Consider the following 16,117-nt stretch of genomic DNA (forward strand, 5'->3'; position numbering starts at 1 on the left):
GATCGGGGAATCAATCCCCGCTGAGCAAAACGGAGTCCGCTGGATGGAAAGCCCGTGTGAAAGGGCCCTTAGTGTCTCAAGAAATGAGATAGGCCGTCAGTACATCAGGGGTGATCAATGATTGGCACCATAGTTTGTAGACTCTATAACCTTCACAAAGACAAATAATAAATATACACTTATTTGGGTTATTTTTTTTACCGATATGTAGCAGTATAGCTTTTGGCCAAAATTTATGAAGAAAAATGACAACATTTTCAAAATGTTAAAACCGAAACGAATAAAAATGCATTTTTTTCTAAAAACTTTTTGGTCTTTTTTAATTTATAGTGCAAAAAATAAAAAACCCAGTGATGATTAAAGAGGAAGTAAACCCTCCTCTGCAACTTTTACCTATAGGTAAGCCTATGATAAGGCTTACCTGTAGGTACTAAAAATATCTCCTAAACATGTACCGTTTAGGAGATATTTACCTTAAAATGCCGCCAGTGACATCACTGGCGCATGCGCTCTGAAGGAACGACCGCTTGTGCCGTTCCTTCAGAGCCCCGTGCCGTGACCATCGGCCCACGCGCGGGAGTGACGTAATCGCGGGTCCAGCCAATCAGATGGCTGGATGCCGCAAACCTGGAAGAAGGGTGACAGAACATGTCACCCATGGGAGAGGTGAGCGGTCGGCGCTTTGGGGCTTCGTTCTAAGGTAAGTATATCATAATGAGCTAGTATGCGATGCATACTAGCTCATTATGTGTTTGTCTTTCAGGTGTACTTTAACCACTTCCCCACTGCTCACTGTGCTGCTACTGCGGTACAGTGGCTCGTTATCGTCTGGCGACAAAGGTCTACGTCACCAGAAATTCCCATCTCTCGGCGGCGCGTGAGTGACTGAAAACAGCAGGAGTCGGGCGAGGGGAGGAGCGGCGGCGATCGCCGCTGCTCTTCCCCGATCTCGGGGAATCTAGTTTGGAGATCCGCCTGCTTGTGTAAACAGAGCGGGCGGATCTCCTAAGTGACAGGCAGTGACAGATTGCAGTGTTCAGCATAGCTGAACATGCGATCTGTCCCTGTGTCACTCAGTCACCTCCCCCCCCACACGTTAGTAAGCACCAGGCATACATTAGCACCAGGCATACAATAAAATTAACCCCTTCCCTGCCAGTGTTTTTTTTACAGTAACAATGCATATATATAGCAATGATTACTGCAGTAATGTCACTGGTACCCCCAAAAGTGTCAAAAATGTCAGTCAAGGGTCCGATCTGCCCGCCGCAATGTCGCAGTCCCGCAAAAAAAAAAAAATCGCAGTTCGCCGCCATTACGCGTTAAAAAAAAAAAAACACCAAAAATGATAGAAATCTTTCCCTTAGTTAGTAAACGCAATAACTTTTGCGCAAACCAATCAAAATACGCTTATTGTGATTTTTTTTACCAAACATAGGTAGCAGAAAACAAATTGGCCAAAAATTTTAAAAAAATTTGATTTTTACATTTTTTTGGGGGGAATTTCATATAAAAAAATGTTAAAAATATTGTTATTTTTTCAAAATAAAACGCTCTTTTTTGGTTTATAGCGCAAAAAATAAAAAATTGCACAGGTGATCAAATACCACCAAAAGAAAGCTCTGTTTGTGGGAAAAAAAAGGACGTAAATTTCGTTTGGGTACGGCGTTGCACGACCGCTCAATTGTCAGTTAAAGTCGCACAGCGCCCAATCGCAAAAAGTGGCCCAGACGTAAGACAGCAAAATCCTCCAGTGGTAAAGTGGTTAAAAAAATAAATAAATTCTGGAGGTTTACAACCTCTTTAACTGCCACCAAAAGAAAGCTCTATTTGTGTGAAAAAAAAGGACCCAAATTTCATATGGGTACAGTGTTGAGTAATTGTCATTCAAAATGTAAGAACAATGAAATCTGAAAATTGGTCTGGCTAGGAAGGGGGTATAAGTGCCCAGTAGGTAAGTGGTTAAATGTTGCAGTGGAAATTCCTTCCTTTCATTAGGCCCCGTTCACACTGGGGCGACGCTACTTGCCGGGGCGACCTCATAGCATTGAAGTCTATGCAGGTCGCTCCGGGTTGCCCCAAAGAAGCTCCGGAACCCTTTTTACTCTTTTAAATAAAGACAATAACAAAACAGGTGTTACAAACAATCCTTTTATTGGGATTTAAAATAAACTAAGTGTACAATTGAAAGAACGGTTTTGGCACTACGCTATACAGTGGTTACATTGGTGTGCTGCTGACAGCTGGTAAATACTGCACTAGTACTCTGCTGTGCTTTGTCACTTGCTCAGCAGGTAGGCATTTAATGAACAGCATTCCTTCAAGGAACACGATACACATCGTTAAGAGGGATGAAGAGTTCACCGAAATGAGAAAATAAATTTCCATGTACAAAGTACCTTGCTTAAAAACATGTCACCTGATAACATATTAGATCAGCAATGGGAGATTAGCACAGGAAGGAAGAGACTGCTGCAAAACCTGCAGATGATGAACTGAGAGATGTATATATACACATATATATGCGCATGATAACAGGGGGTTCCAAGGAGTAGGACAGGTAAAGTGGAAGTGCTGCCAATAACAGCTAATCATATCCCAGCAGTCAATTTTCTAATATGAGTGAGAAAGTTAAGGAACCGGATTGGTTGCTATGAGCAAAACCCCAACTTTTCCTCTCCTCCACTCTCCCGGAATTCCCTGTTCCTCTCTGGTTATTCATTACCTACCTGTCCCATCATGTCTGACATAGCGTGATGGGCTACCTAAGGTTTGTATACATATATAAGTATATATACATTTAATTATATAAAAGAAAACAATAGAATAGCTTTACACTAAGAGCAAAGAAAAAAATAATAATTTAAAAACACAAAATATGGCATTTGACCAAGCTTTAGCTTAGCTTAAATGTCCGCAATGTGACTTTTTACAAACCAATGTTATTTCCATGTAAAAGACTGTTTGTACAATGATTTTTTAATCTACTTACCTACAGTTTGTACAGTTATGTAACATTTGCAAAAAGTCATAGCGAGTCCCTGTGTTATGTGTCACCCCAAATGAGTCTATACAGTCAGTTCATATACAAGAGTCTTATTGTTATGTGTTCTTCAATCAAATCACTCGGTGCACATCAATCCTTTGCAAGCTTAAATCTTCTGTTCTTAAAATTGTCCTGGAGCCCTGTTCTTCTATGGTGGGCTTAAAATAAAATTAAAAGAAAAAGAAAAAACTCAATCCACTTGGGGCAGCTGGACACACAAAATTAAAATCCGAATGATCCTTCTATAGGTGTCCTAAAAATAAAACATAAAAGAACATTACACACTAACGACAATACTCAAAGAAATAACTATACAATTAAACAACCTGTGCAAAAAAAATCTAAATAAAGCGGTTGTATATATTATATATATAAAAAAAAAAACTGCAAGACAATGGCATAATGTGCTAGTATGCATCACATACGCATTATTAAATACTTACCTTAGAATGAAGCACCCGCAGCGGCACCCCCATCACCACTGAGGGGGCTGACATGTTCCCCTGGCATATCTTCCAGGTTTAAGTTATGGAAGAAGGGTGCGCTGATATGTGAATAGCTGCAACTGAGGGGTTTTGAAAATATTGGTTAAAATAAATAGTGCGCTTATTCAATATGTGTATAAGATCACCTAAGGCCCCGTTCACACTGGGGCGATCCGACTTGCCGGGGCGACCTCATAGGTCGCGGCGCGCTGCTCACACCGCGACCTCGGAGCGGCCGGCATGGACTTCATAACATTGAAGTCTATGCAGGTCGCCCCAAAGAAGCTCAGGACCCTTTTTCTAAGTCTTTTTTTTTTTCTAAGTCGGAGCGACTTGTGTCGCTCCTATTGAGAATGGGCCCATAGCTTCTCTATGGCGAGCGACCTACGGCGACCTGTCAGGCGACCAGGTCGCCCCAGTGTGAACGGGGACTAAAAGTGATGTCGCCCCAGTGAGAACGGGGACTAAAAGTGATGTGTAAAATAAAATTGAAACAGATGAAATTATGACCACATACAAATTAGCCAACGTAGAAGGAACGTACAAATCCCAGTTCCGGTGTCACAAGGCCTTGATATAATTATATAAAAATGCAATTAAAATTCAAAATCGGAATACATTTTGGGTTCTTAATTAATCACTATTACCTTAGGGATCTTGAAGATTAACATGATATTTTTTATCTGGTAAAAGCTTTTATAAGTCGTGATTTGTTATTATGAACCCATTTCCAGTTTTCGAGTCTTCTTTTGCGGACACCGGAAGGGAATTACTTTCTTTCCTGTATAAAGAGGCCGACGTGACGTCGCGCGCTCATCTCCCATTCTCAGTTGAAGCCCTATTGGAGGAAACGTGTCAGCAGGGGAGGCGTGCCGTCATTACGTCACTCGCGGTGCGCGCTGCAGCCGGACGCGAGTTCCATTTGAAATTTTCTCTGCTTGAGTCATCTTTATCATCCGTATTTATCGTGTCTATGTAAGTGCAACCTTTATTTAATAAGCATCACCGAAGGTAATACACTATGCCGGTTCACACTACCACGACCAGAAAGTTGCCCCGTGACTTGAAGAGACTTGTTTAGAGACTTGTTTAGAGACTTGTTTAGAGACTTGGAAGAGACTTGGAAGAGACTTGGAAGAGACTTGGAAGAGACTTGGAAGAGACTTGGAAGAGACTTGGAAGAGACTTGGAAGAGACTTGGAAGAGACTTGGAAGAGACTTGTGCACTACTTTGAAGAGACAGGCGACTTTGTCTGTGGGGAATGCCTGGCTAATCTCTTTCTTCTTCCTGGAAAGTCTGATAACAAGTCGTGTCAATTAAGATAAGGAGGCGACTCCCATTGAAGTATATGGGACAGTCGGATCACAGGTCGCCTCAAAGTAGTACAGGACCCTTTTCTGAAGTCGGAGCAACTTCAGTAGTGCCAATTAAGACGGCACTGATTGATTAACATTGCTTTTGTTATGTCAAGCTACCTGGGGCTACACAAGTCGCCTCACAAGTCGTACTAGTGTGAATGGGCTCTTAGCCTCCTACATATTTTTTATGCACATCGGAGTTACACCGTGGGAGCCAAGAGCCACCCGCCCCTATTGAGGGAGGAAGGAGTACTGCTTCAGCTTCATATTGGTGATTGTTGAGCCTGTTTTCCGATGACATTTGGTAAGAGGCCAAGTTTGTTTGTGTTGCACTGGTGGTTTATGCACGTTTGGAGGTGACCAAGATCAGGATAATATACGTTGTAACAGTTGGATTACACCTGGTGGAGGGATATCCAATTCACGTCCACTACATTTGAATTTTAATATTTTGGACTTTTTCATACCACTGGCTTTGGTTGACATCTTCACTTACACCTCCGTCAGAGGAGTTTTTCTCACGAACTGAACTTATGATTTGAATTTAGTCCACTATTTGTATGAATATTTGTTTTCCACTACAAGTTGTTTCGGGTTCTGTTCTTTTGGGCTTGAAGCCTTGGCTAATTTGTATGTGGTCATAATTTCATCTGTTTCAATTTTATTTTACTCATCACTTTTAGGTGATCTTATACACACATTGAATAAGCGCACTATTTATTTTAACCAATTTCTTCCAGGTTTGCGGGATACGGCACTGTGAGTGAGTCAGTCTTTTGGGACACGTCACAGGTCCCAGAAGAATGCTCGGGCATGCATAGTGGGCACTCAACTATGATTCCGCCAGCTGTCACAGCCGGTTGCCCACAGCTGAGATGTCAGCACAGAGGATAGAAGACCCATGGAAGGAATGGCTCGGGTGAGCACATCGTTGGACCCTGGGAAGGGTGAGTGGCTGTTATTAAAAGTCAGCAGCTACAGTATTTGGAGCTGACTTTTAAACCCTTCACGCCGACCATATGCAAATATGCGGCTTCACTGGACTGAGCGTGCATGGAGCGCTCTCAGCACAAAGACTGGGATCTCACTGAGAGCCCCAGGTTCTGTTCTAACGATCAGGACCCGGAAAGTCCGATTCCGTGTCACCGGATCGCTGTGCAAGTCTCCGATTGGCTATCACAGTAATCAGTCACTGTGAAGCCCAACCCTGTGTCTTCTGGCTCTGTGAATGGATGAGAAAGATGCAATGTATTTTTCTCTGTCCTTGCAGTGATAGAAGGAAAAAAAAAAAAAAAAAAAAAGTGCGTGTAGGAAAAAAATAAATACAAATAATAATTATTAAAAAAAAAAAAAAAAAAAAAAAAAACCCTAGATCAAAGTTTGATCTAGGTCAGCCCTAGGGTTAGTGTTTGGGTCAAGGTAAGAGTCATTATTTTCTTTTTTTAAATTAGTATCACTGGGTTTTAGGTAGGATTAAAAAAAAAAAACAAAAAAAAAAAAAAAAGCAAAATGCGCACCATTTTTCTAGGCTGTACTACGGGTTCAAACAACAACTAACATACACACATGTGGTGGCTATGATTGTCAGGAGCAGGAGAATTTATTTTGGCTTGCTATTTATGGTAGCAGCAAGAAATATACAGTTAAATTAAAAAACATTTTTTTAAATATTTTGGGCAAGTTTTTTTTTTATAATAAAAAAATAAAAAATCAGGAGATATCCATCACTATTCACCACCATAGTGGATGCACAAAGTAGACGTCAGAGGTAGGTCACATGGCCCCTCCCACTGTAGCCCTGGATCAGAGTAGCAGAGCGGTCGGGAGTCACGTGACTGACCTGAATGTAGCTGCAAAAAAAGTATTGAGGCATCGTTTATAAAAAAAAAAACACTAAGGCCCCTTTCACACAGGCGGACCATTCAGATCAGCCTGTTCGTTTTTTTGGCGGATCTGAACGGTCCCCCCATGCATTCCTATGGGGAGTCGGATGTCAGCGGAGACCTGATCCGATCCGTCAAATCTGGACGGATGGAAACCCTATTTTCCATCCGTCCAGCGGATCTGATGGGATCGGATGAGAACGGACCGACGGTCCTTTCCCATCCGATTTCACCCATAGAGATGCATGGGGAACTGACAGCTGTGTCTCTGCACACAGCGCGGAGACACAGCTGTCATCCTTCTGCTCAGCGGGGGATCGGCGGCTCGATCCCCCGCTGAGAAAAGCGGAGTCTGTTTGACAGACATAAGTGTGTGAAAGGAGCTTTATACAGTGCATTAATTATCCCTGGATAAAAAAAGAGGGGCTGCCAGTGAAAAGGGGATGAAAGGTAACAACCACTTTAAGCTGGCAATACACACAGATTTATACTCTCACCGATTCCACCATTCACACTACACTTGTACAATTGTGGCTGTTGTTTTTTCTGATGATTTTATTTGATTAAATAAAGGTGCTTTTTTGGCCAACAATTTTCTGCCTGCCTTGTTCAATCTTTCAGTTGAGAGATTTCGGGTGGGAGCATGCAGATTCACACACTGAGCAATTTAGAAGAAATTCGTTCAATGAATGGCCAGCTTTATTTGTTGTGTCCTCCTTACCTCTGAAGTCTTGTGAGCACTTTATTATCACCAATATAAGATAAAAATTTTCATGTACTAAATTACAGAGGTCCACAGTGAAGACCCCGTACCCAAAAACGAGTTAGGTTTGGTACGTGTTTTATTGGTTGATTTGTTGAGCCTGCTCAGGGCTCATACAGAGAAGCAGCCATTAGGAACTCCGGAGATTCTTCTTACCTTTCTATGCATAGTAGCAAGGAGAAACCAAAAGATCAGTTAAAACCACCAGCTGGTCATCCGTAAACTGCTGCTTGTGCTCTTGCCAATTGTCATGGTGTGTTCTCCGGAAGTTAGACAGGGTTTTCTTTACTGTCATCTAAATACAAAGAGGTTTTTATATATATATAACATTCATGTTACTTGGCAGCCCAATCATTTCAAAGGGTCTGGTTTACAAACATGTGTAGCAATACAGCACGGAAAATATATTTTAGGTACATTCTCATTTATCAATGTGCATCTGGGGTTCCATTGAAGTCAACAGGTGTGAAATAAAACATTATGCATGCATTTACAGTGCCTTTGCGAAAGAATTCGGCCCCCTTGAACTTTGCAACCTTTTGCCACATTTCAGGCTTCAAACATAAAGATCTAAAACTGTAATTTTTTGTGAAGAATCAACAAGTGGGACACAATCATGAAGTGGAACAAAATTTATTGGATATTTCAAACTTTGTTAACAAATTAAAAACTGAAAAATTGGGCGTGCAAAATTATACAGCCCCTTTACTTTCAGTGCAGCAAACTCTCCAGAAGTTCAGTGAGGATCTCTGAATGATCCAATGTTGACCTAAATGACTAATGATGATAAATAGAATCCACTTGTGTGTAATCAAGTCTCCGTATAAATGCATCTGCACTGTGATAGTCTCAGAGGTCCGTTTAAAGCGCAAAGAGCATCATAAAGAACAAGGAACACACCAGGCAGGTCCGAGATACTGTTGTGGAGAAGTTTAAAGCCGGATTTGGATACAAAAAGATTTCCCAAGCTTTAAACATCCCAAGGAGCACTGTGCAAGCGATAATATTGAAATGGAAGGAGTATCAGACCACTGCAAATCTACGAAGACCTGGCCGTCCCTCTAAACTTTCAGCTCATACAAGGAGAAGACTGATCAGAGATGCAGCCAAGAGGCCCATGATCACTCTGGATGAACTGCAGAGATCTACAGCTGAGGTGGGAGACTCTGTCCATAGGACAACAATCAGTCGTATACTGCACAAATCTGGCCTTTATGGAAGAGTGGCAAGAAGAAAGCCATTTCTTAAAGATATCCATAAAAAGTGTTGTTTAAAGTTTGCCACAAGCCACCTGGGAGACACCAAACATGTGGAAGAAGGTGCTCTGGTCAGATGAAACCAAAATCAAACTTTTTGGCAACAATGCAAAACGTTATGTTTGGCGTAAAAGCAACACAGCTCATCACCCTGAACACACCATCCCCACTGTCAAGCATGGTGGTGGCAGCATCATGGTTTGGGCCTGCTTTTCTTCAGCAGGGACAGGGAAGATGGGTAAAATTGATGGGAAGATGGATGGAGCCAAATACATTCTGGAAGAAAACCTGATGGAGTCTGCAAAAGACCTGAGACTGGGACGGAGATTTGTCTTCCAACAAGACAATGATCCAAAACATAAAGCAAAATCTACAATGGAATGGTTCACAAATAAACATATCCAGGTGTTAGAATGGCCAAGTCAAAGTCCAGACCTGAATTTAATCAAGAATCTGTGGAAAGAACTGAAAACTGCTGTTCACAAACGCTCTCCATCTTACCTCACTGAGCTCGAGCCGTTTTGCAAGGAGGAATGGGTAAAAATTTAAGTCTCTCGATGTGCAAAACTGATAGAGACATACCCCAACCGACTTACAGCTGTAATCGCAGCAAAAGGTGGCGCTACAAAGTATTAACTTAAGGGGGCTGAATAATTTTGCACGCCCAATTTTTCAGTTTTTTATTTGTTAACAAAGTTTGAAATATCCAATAAATTTCATTCCACTTCATGATTGTGTCCCACTTGTTGTTGATTCTTCACAAAAAAATACAGTTTTATATCTTTAGGTTTGAAGCCTGAAATGTGGCAAAAGGTCGAAAAGTTCAAGGGGGCCGAAAACTTTCGCAAGGCACTGTATATAAGGCTGACTAATTCTGCAGCCCTTTACATGGTGTAAAATCAAATCATGCGTTTTCATGTGCTGCCAAAGCTTGGTTACTGCCGGCAACCCATGTGCTCTTGGCTCAACTTCATTTAATACATTTTTGAAGAATCCTCTGGATAAGGGAGCACATAATTTAAGAAAACATGTTGAAATATGCCTAAAAATAAAAAATTAAAAAAAAAAGCAAAAAAGACCGAAGAGCATAGGTGTGAAGCCAGCTTGGGAATGCATAGTCCACTGTTCCTTTTGGATATAGGTTTCTAAAAAGTCACTGAAACCTAAGGCTGGCCATAGATGGTTCCAGTCCCTGCTGAACAGGCTGAGATTTGAACCATGTATGGGCAGGCTGATTGTACCCAAGCTGACCCATTGGTGGACCTGGAAACAACCAGCATGTCCGATTTTTAGGATGCAATGATTGCCAGCACCTATAGACACTAGCAATAATCACTGTATTCTCCCAGTCGGATGGCTCCTTGTGCCTCCCAACCCAGGAAACAACAATAGGTCCACAGAAGGGGATTCCCCAATAAACACTGACTGCGTTAATGGGGCGAATCTAGCAATTTTTTTTTCCTGCAACCATCGTATCATCTATGGCCTTCCATAGCCTGTTAAAGAGAATTGAGCAAGAGTTCTTCCATTTTGGTTTTAGAAGACATTTTGTGAACATTGAGATATTAGTGTGTCATGCATGAGATTTATATTTTGCTGAGAACAAGGAAAAAACCTAGTTCACTCCTTGGTTCCCACTTATCTTGTTTGTTCCTAAAACAATGGCTCTGCAGGCTCCAGACATATCTTGGTTCTGGTGAGAAACCGGCCGAGCTTCTGGTGAGAAACCGGCCGAGCTAATGTTTTTTCTCTCTACAGAAGGTCACATATGAAACAATGTACAATTGTGGAAAGTTACAAGTAACCAAGGGGGGGGGGGGGGGGGCGTAACTGTATTCTCAGTGTTTTCCTATGGGGACATTTTATCATATAAGCTGTATGAAATAAACGAAACGTCAGATGACTTTGAGCAATTAACGCTGCAAGTGTCTCTTTGTTCAGAGTAATCTCCGGGCCCGCTGGGACTTGTGGTGCAACCGGGGCAGGTCAGCAAGCCTATACTTCACTGGGAGTGACTAAATGCCAACGGCCTGGTGTTCTTTTTTCTTTGCAGATGTACATTATTCAGCAGTAAAAACACCAGACCTGAATTTGAAGTGTCTGTGATTGGCCATTACCTCTATGGGCTGCGGATCATTGAGATGTGCACTCAGATCCATCAGCAGTTGTGGCATCCATGTCGGGACATCATAGGGGCTTGATAAAATGCAGGCACTGAGCCCCAGAACACCAGCATGGCGCTTCACCAAATCTGCAGAAAGAAATACAGCTTGGTAAGTGTCAGACAGAATGCTCAGCTGGAGAGCAGCAAGTCTACAGAGAGCCACCTTTGTTACATGTGTTGTGTGACATCCATACGAACATTCGATAAAACATCCTATTGTAACAGACACACTGGCTGACAGTAAATAATGCAGCTATAAGCACACACAAGTGTGCAAAAACAAGAAAGTAAATAAATTGTAATGAAGAACAGAATAATTCACATTCCCATCGCACACCCTCCTGGATATAGGCACAACAGTTGTGGGTGCTGCAGCGATCGCCGGCTGGATACGGAATCAATCACAGATTCATACATATACGCCAGCACAGCAGCCCGAAGAAACTTTTCATTGCAAAAGGATCACATTAAGATAGGTGCAATGTTTCGGAGTCACGCAGGACCCATCACATGCCTGATGAAGGGGTCCTACGCAACTTTGAAACGTTGCACCTATCTTAATGTGATCCTTTTGTAATGAAGAACGTCACAAGGATTTATAGATTTCCAGTTACAGCCCTACTCTACATACTTAAAGTGACTGTAAAGCTTCAAAATTTTTTTTTTTTTATTATTAAAATAACAAACATGTCATATCTACCGACTCTGTGCAACGGTTTTGCAGAGCAGCTCCTATCCTCTTCTTGGCCCCTGCTCTTCAGCGAGTGCCCACCATAGAAAGCCACTTTCTTTGGGGGAACTTGTGTGGTCACAGACAGGGTGACTCGGCCCCGCCCCCATCACAGAATTTGATTGACAACAGCGGTAGCCAATCTGCCCCGTGAGGAGGGAGAGAGCCTATGCTCTTGTGCAAAAGAGGGCTGGATTGGGAATGGGCTTAGGCAAGTATGGGGGATCTCGGGGAGATTCTCTAGCGCAGAAGTTTTTTTTACCTTAATGTATAGAATGAAATAAGGTAAAAAAAACCTTAAGGCTTTACAACTATTTTAAAGCGGAGTTCCGGCCTCAAAATCGATAAAATCGATTTTGGGCCATCCGCTTGCTGAGGGCAACCTGAAAAAGAAATGGATACTGGCGATTTATTTTTTTGTTTATTTACCTTATTATAGAAGAAAACATACTCCCCTTCCTTCCACTTCCTCCCTCTGCGGCCGCGGCTCGCGCCGTCACTTCCGGTTTGCGATGATTCCTGGGAGCTGAACGTCATCGCTCCCAGGAGCTCGTCACTTCCGGTGCAGGCACGGCATTCACTGCTAATCAGTTTCTGGGCATGCCCAGAAGCTGTGCAGGGATGCCGCGCCTGCACCGGAAGTGACGAGTGGGGCCGGTGCAGTGCATTGTGGGACTCCGACGTCACGGAAGAGGACACGAAGAGGGACGCTGCGGCTTCAGCTGCCCACACCTGAGATGGCAGTGCTGGAGAAGAAATTTTCAAGGTATGTATTTCTTCTAAAAGGTAAGTGCAACCCGGGACAGATCAGAGGCTAGCCATTATGGAATGCACTAGCCCTGACTGTCCCGGAGGTATTTTTAGCTAAAATTGACCCCCGAGGCCGGAGTGATTTTAAAGGCAGAAGGTTTTTTTTTTTTTTCACCTTAAAGTGAGAATAAACCTGTTATGCTTACCTGCTTTGTGCAGTGTGTTTGCACAGAGCAGCCCCAATTCTCCTCGGGTCGATGCTCCTGGCCCCTCCCTCCTGCCGAGTGTCCCCACAGCAAGCAGTTTGCTATGGGGGCAGCCGAGCCGCTGCTCTGTGGTGTGACCATTCAGACACAAAGCCCCCCTCTCTCTCATTGGCTCAATGACTTTATTGACAGCAGCGGGAGCCAATTGCGCCCACTGCTGTGACTCAGCCAATCAGGAAGGAAATTCCTAGACAGCCAAAGCTCTCGTGCAACATCGCTGGATTAGGACAGGGCTCAGATAAGTATTAGGGGGTAATCAATGTAGAAGAAATGGCTGCACTCCAGGTATAATCAAAATTCTGATTATTTAGCTGAACATACCAATGTGGCAAAAGGTAGACGCGTTTCACACACTAGCATGTGTGCTTAATCCACGGAGGCATGCACCGGTATATCATTAGGCTTCTTGAATCACCTGGAGCAGTGAGTTCTCTTCATTTTTGTATTAGGGGGGCTGCTGCACACAGTTTTTTATCTTCCTTCTGCCTTTAGAACCACTTTTATGCATAAAGCCCCGTACACACGTACCGATCGTCTGCCGACGATCGTCCGTCTTTTGTCCCCGGAATGTCGGTGTCTGTTGAAAAGTGCAAAGACTGCACAAGACTTTTGTCCGCCGACTACAGCCGATTGCAGAAGTGATGTCACGTAATGGTTAACTTTCCCTGTGTTTTTTCTTTTCTGAGCATGCCCAGTCTTGCAAATCTGAGGTATGTCGGCCGAATTCTGTACTGACTGGCGAACAATCGGCCGTTCTGGTGTCGGCATACAAAAATTTTCATGCTTGCAAGACAGACTCTTGTCTGCAGAATGTGCGCTGACATCTGTCGGAGGCACCATACTAACAAGCGTACAATCGGCAGATCCTTCGTCCACCGACGTTTGTATGACGACGATCGGTACGTGTGTACGGGCCTTTAAGCTAAACAAACCTTATGCATGCAGCTCCCCCTTATACTTACCAGAATTTGATCTTGATCCAGCGATGTGCATGACAGCAGAGGTTCTCTCGGCCCCCTCCCTCCTCATTGGCTCCGACACAGCACCGGGAGCCATTGGCTCCTGCAAATCACAGCCAGAAAGTTGGGAGCAGGGGGTGGGGCCATGCCCTACTCTGTGTGTCAATGGACACAAAAAGTGAGGCTCAGGAGCGAGCATGCATGAGTGCCCCCACAGCAAGAAATGGGGGCATTCAGCAGGGGGAAGGAGGCCAGAGCGGCAGCGGGGAAGCCGAGAAGAGGAAGATCTGAGCTGCTCTGTGCAAAACCACTGCACAGAGCAGGTAAGTATAACATGTTTGGTATTTTAAAAAAATTGAGCATTTACAAATCACTTTAAGCTGGTCATATACACATAGATTTATTTCGCCCAGCCTGAACGAAAAAAAAAAAATTAAACAGATACCTCCATCCATGCGAAACCATGCAGATGCACGAAGCTCCCACTGAGGCTATTATATTCAGATAGCCGGTACCTCAAGCTGTAAAAATACCTGAACAGTGCCCGTTGATTCTGCGAGGAGGATGCGCAGCACGCACCGCTGACCATCAGGGAGTGTTTTATACTTTGCTTTCGTGTTTGGAACCCTATGTATGGGTAATAAACTTTATATTGACTTTATTACGCTATTTGGAGCTTTCTTTCCTTTCCTTCTCTACCATACTGGGTTGTTTCACCCCGGAGTCCAAAGGAGCTTTATCAGTCCACAGGACCGCACAAAGGGGAACCTTTTGGCGCAGAAAGCCACCAAAGCTTGAATGGTCTTAATGTCATACGACATAGGAGACCCACTGCATCTGGTAAGTGATCCAATTCTTTCATTCACTTGGGAGAAGGAATCGACACCATAGCCAATCAAGTCACAGCATTTGCACTTTCCAATTGTAAAGAATCACCCTCACTAAGGACATTATTTTGAGCACAAAGTCACTATTCAATATTGGACTGTTCTATCATTGAATTGCACTATTATAACTCATATTGCAGATTGCTAAAATTTATTGTTTGATATTTATATTTGATATTTTATGTCACAGTCTCTTATGCACAAAGGGATTTAACCGCTTGCCGACCGCCGCAAGTAGATTTACTGCGGCGGTCAGCCCCGGCCAGGCAGAGTGACGTTAATTAACGCCACTAGCCTGGGAGGGTCTGGGGAGCTCCCGCGCGCCCGTGGAGGCGCGCTCCCGCGCGGTCACGGACCCCCCCGCGCGTGTGACTGGCGGACCCGATGTCCGCCGGTCACTCGGCGATCGTCGGGGGAGAGGGAGAAAGTCAGGCGGCTTGTGTAAACAAGCCACCTGTCATTCTCCTCAGTGTAAAAACACTGATCAGACGGATCTACTATGTAGAACCGTTGATCAGTGTCCTTACAGCTCAAGCCACAGCCAATCACAGTAGAAAGCACGCCCCTAGGGACACACACAGCCCCTCCCTCCCAAATAAAGTTAACCCCTTCACTACCAGTGTATTTTTACAGTAACAGTGCATATGTATAGCACTGATTACTGTAGAAATGTCACTGGTAACCCCAAAAGTGTCAAAAATGTCAGTCAAGGGTCCGATCTGTCCGCCGCAATGTCGCAGTACCGCAAAAAAAAAAAAAAAAAAAATCAATGATCGCCGCCATTACGCGTTAAAAAAAAAAAACAACAAAAATGACAAAAATCTTTCCCTTTGTTAGTAAACGCGATAACTTTTGCGCAAACCAATAAAAATACGCTTTTTGCGATTTTTTTTACCAAACATAGGTAGGATATAACAAATTGGCCGAAAATGTTAAAAAATTTTGATTTTTACATTTTTTTTGGGGAATTTCATATAAAAAAATGTGAAAAATATTGTTATTTTTGCAAAATTTACGCTCTTTTTTTGTTTATAGCGCAAAAAGTAAAAAGCGCACAGGTGATCAAATACCACCAAAAGAAAGCTCTGTTTGTGGGAAAAAAAGGACGTCAAATTCGTTTAGGTACAGCGTCGCACGGCCGCGCAATTGTCCGTTAAAGTCACGCAGTGCCGAATCGCAAAATACCCCCTGGTCGTTTAGCAGCCAAATCCTCCGGGGCTTAAGTGGTTAATGTGAGTACAAAATCACTTTTTATCGCTTTTTATTGTGGATTTTATATTTTAATAGTCATTTATGCCTTTGGTTTAAACAATATTGGGAATCTCCATATATATATATATATATATATATATATATATATATATATATATATATATATATATATAATTTATCCAACTTTTAGTTAGCAAGCGCTGTATTTGGCCTTTTAAAAAAAAAAAAAAAGACCATTCTTTTATACTAAGTGCCTATATCTGATTGGATACTGGTGCTGTTCACTTGACATTTTTCCCTCTGGCTCCTTTTTTTTAACCGACGGATGCCAGAGGCAGAAGGATGCCGACAGGACTA

The 16,117-nt window shown here is 43.0% G+C and overlaps 1 protein-coding gene across 1 annotated transcript in view; it reads right to left on the reverse strand.

The window, feature by feature from the left end:
* Positions 1-2,135: 2,135 nt before the first annotated feature.
* Positions 2,136-16,117, reverse strand: part of PSME4 (proteasome activator subunit 4) — a 340,163-nt gene continuing 326,181 nt past the window's right edge. Inside the window, exons 45-47 of the mRNA XM_082250997.1 lie at positions 10,910-11,043; positions 7,693-7,831; positions 2,136-3,299 (exon numbers count right to left, since the gene is read on the reverse strand). Of these exons, the coding sequence (XP_082107123.1) occupies positions 7,697-7,831; positions 10,910-11,043 (269 nt within the window). The 3' untranslated portion in view covers positions 2,136-3,299; positions 7,693-7,696. The remainder of the gene's footprint in view (positions 3,300-7,692; positions 7,832-10,909; positions 11,044-16,117) is intronic.

The sequence above is a fragment of the Pelophylax lessonae genome (genome assembly GCF_965119305.1).
Source record: "Pelophylax lessonae genome assembly, chromosome: 3".
NCBI lineage: Eukaryota > Metazoa > Chordata > Amphibia > Anura > Ranidae > Pelophylax > Pelophylax lessonae.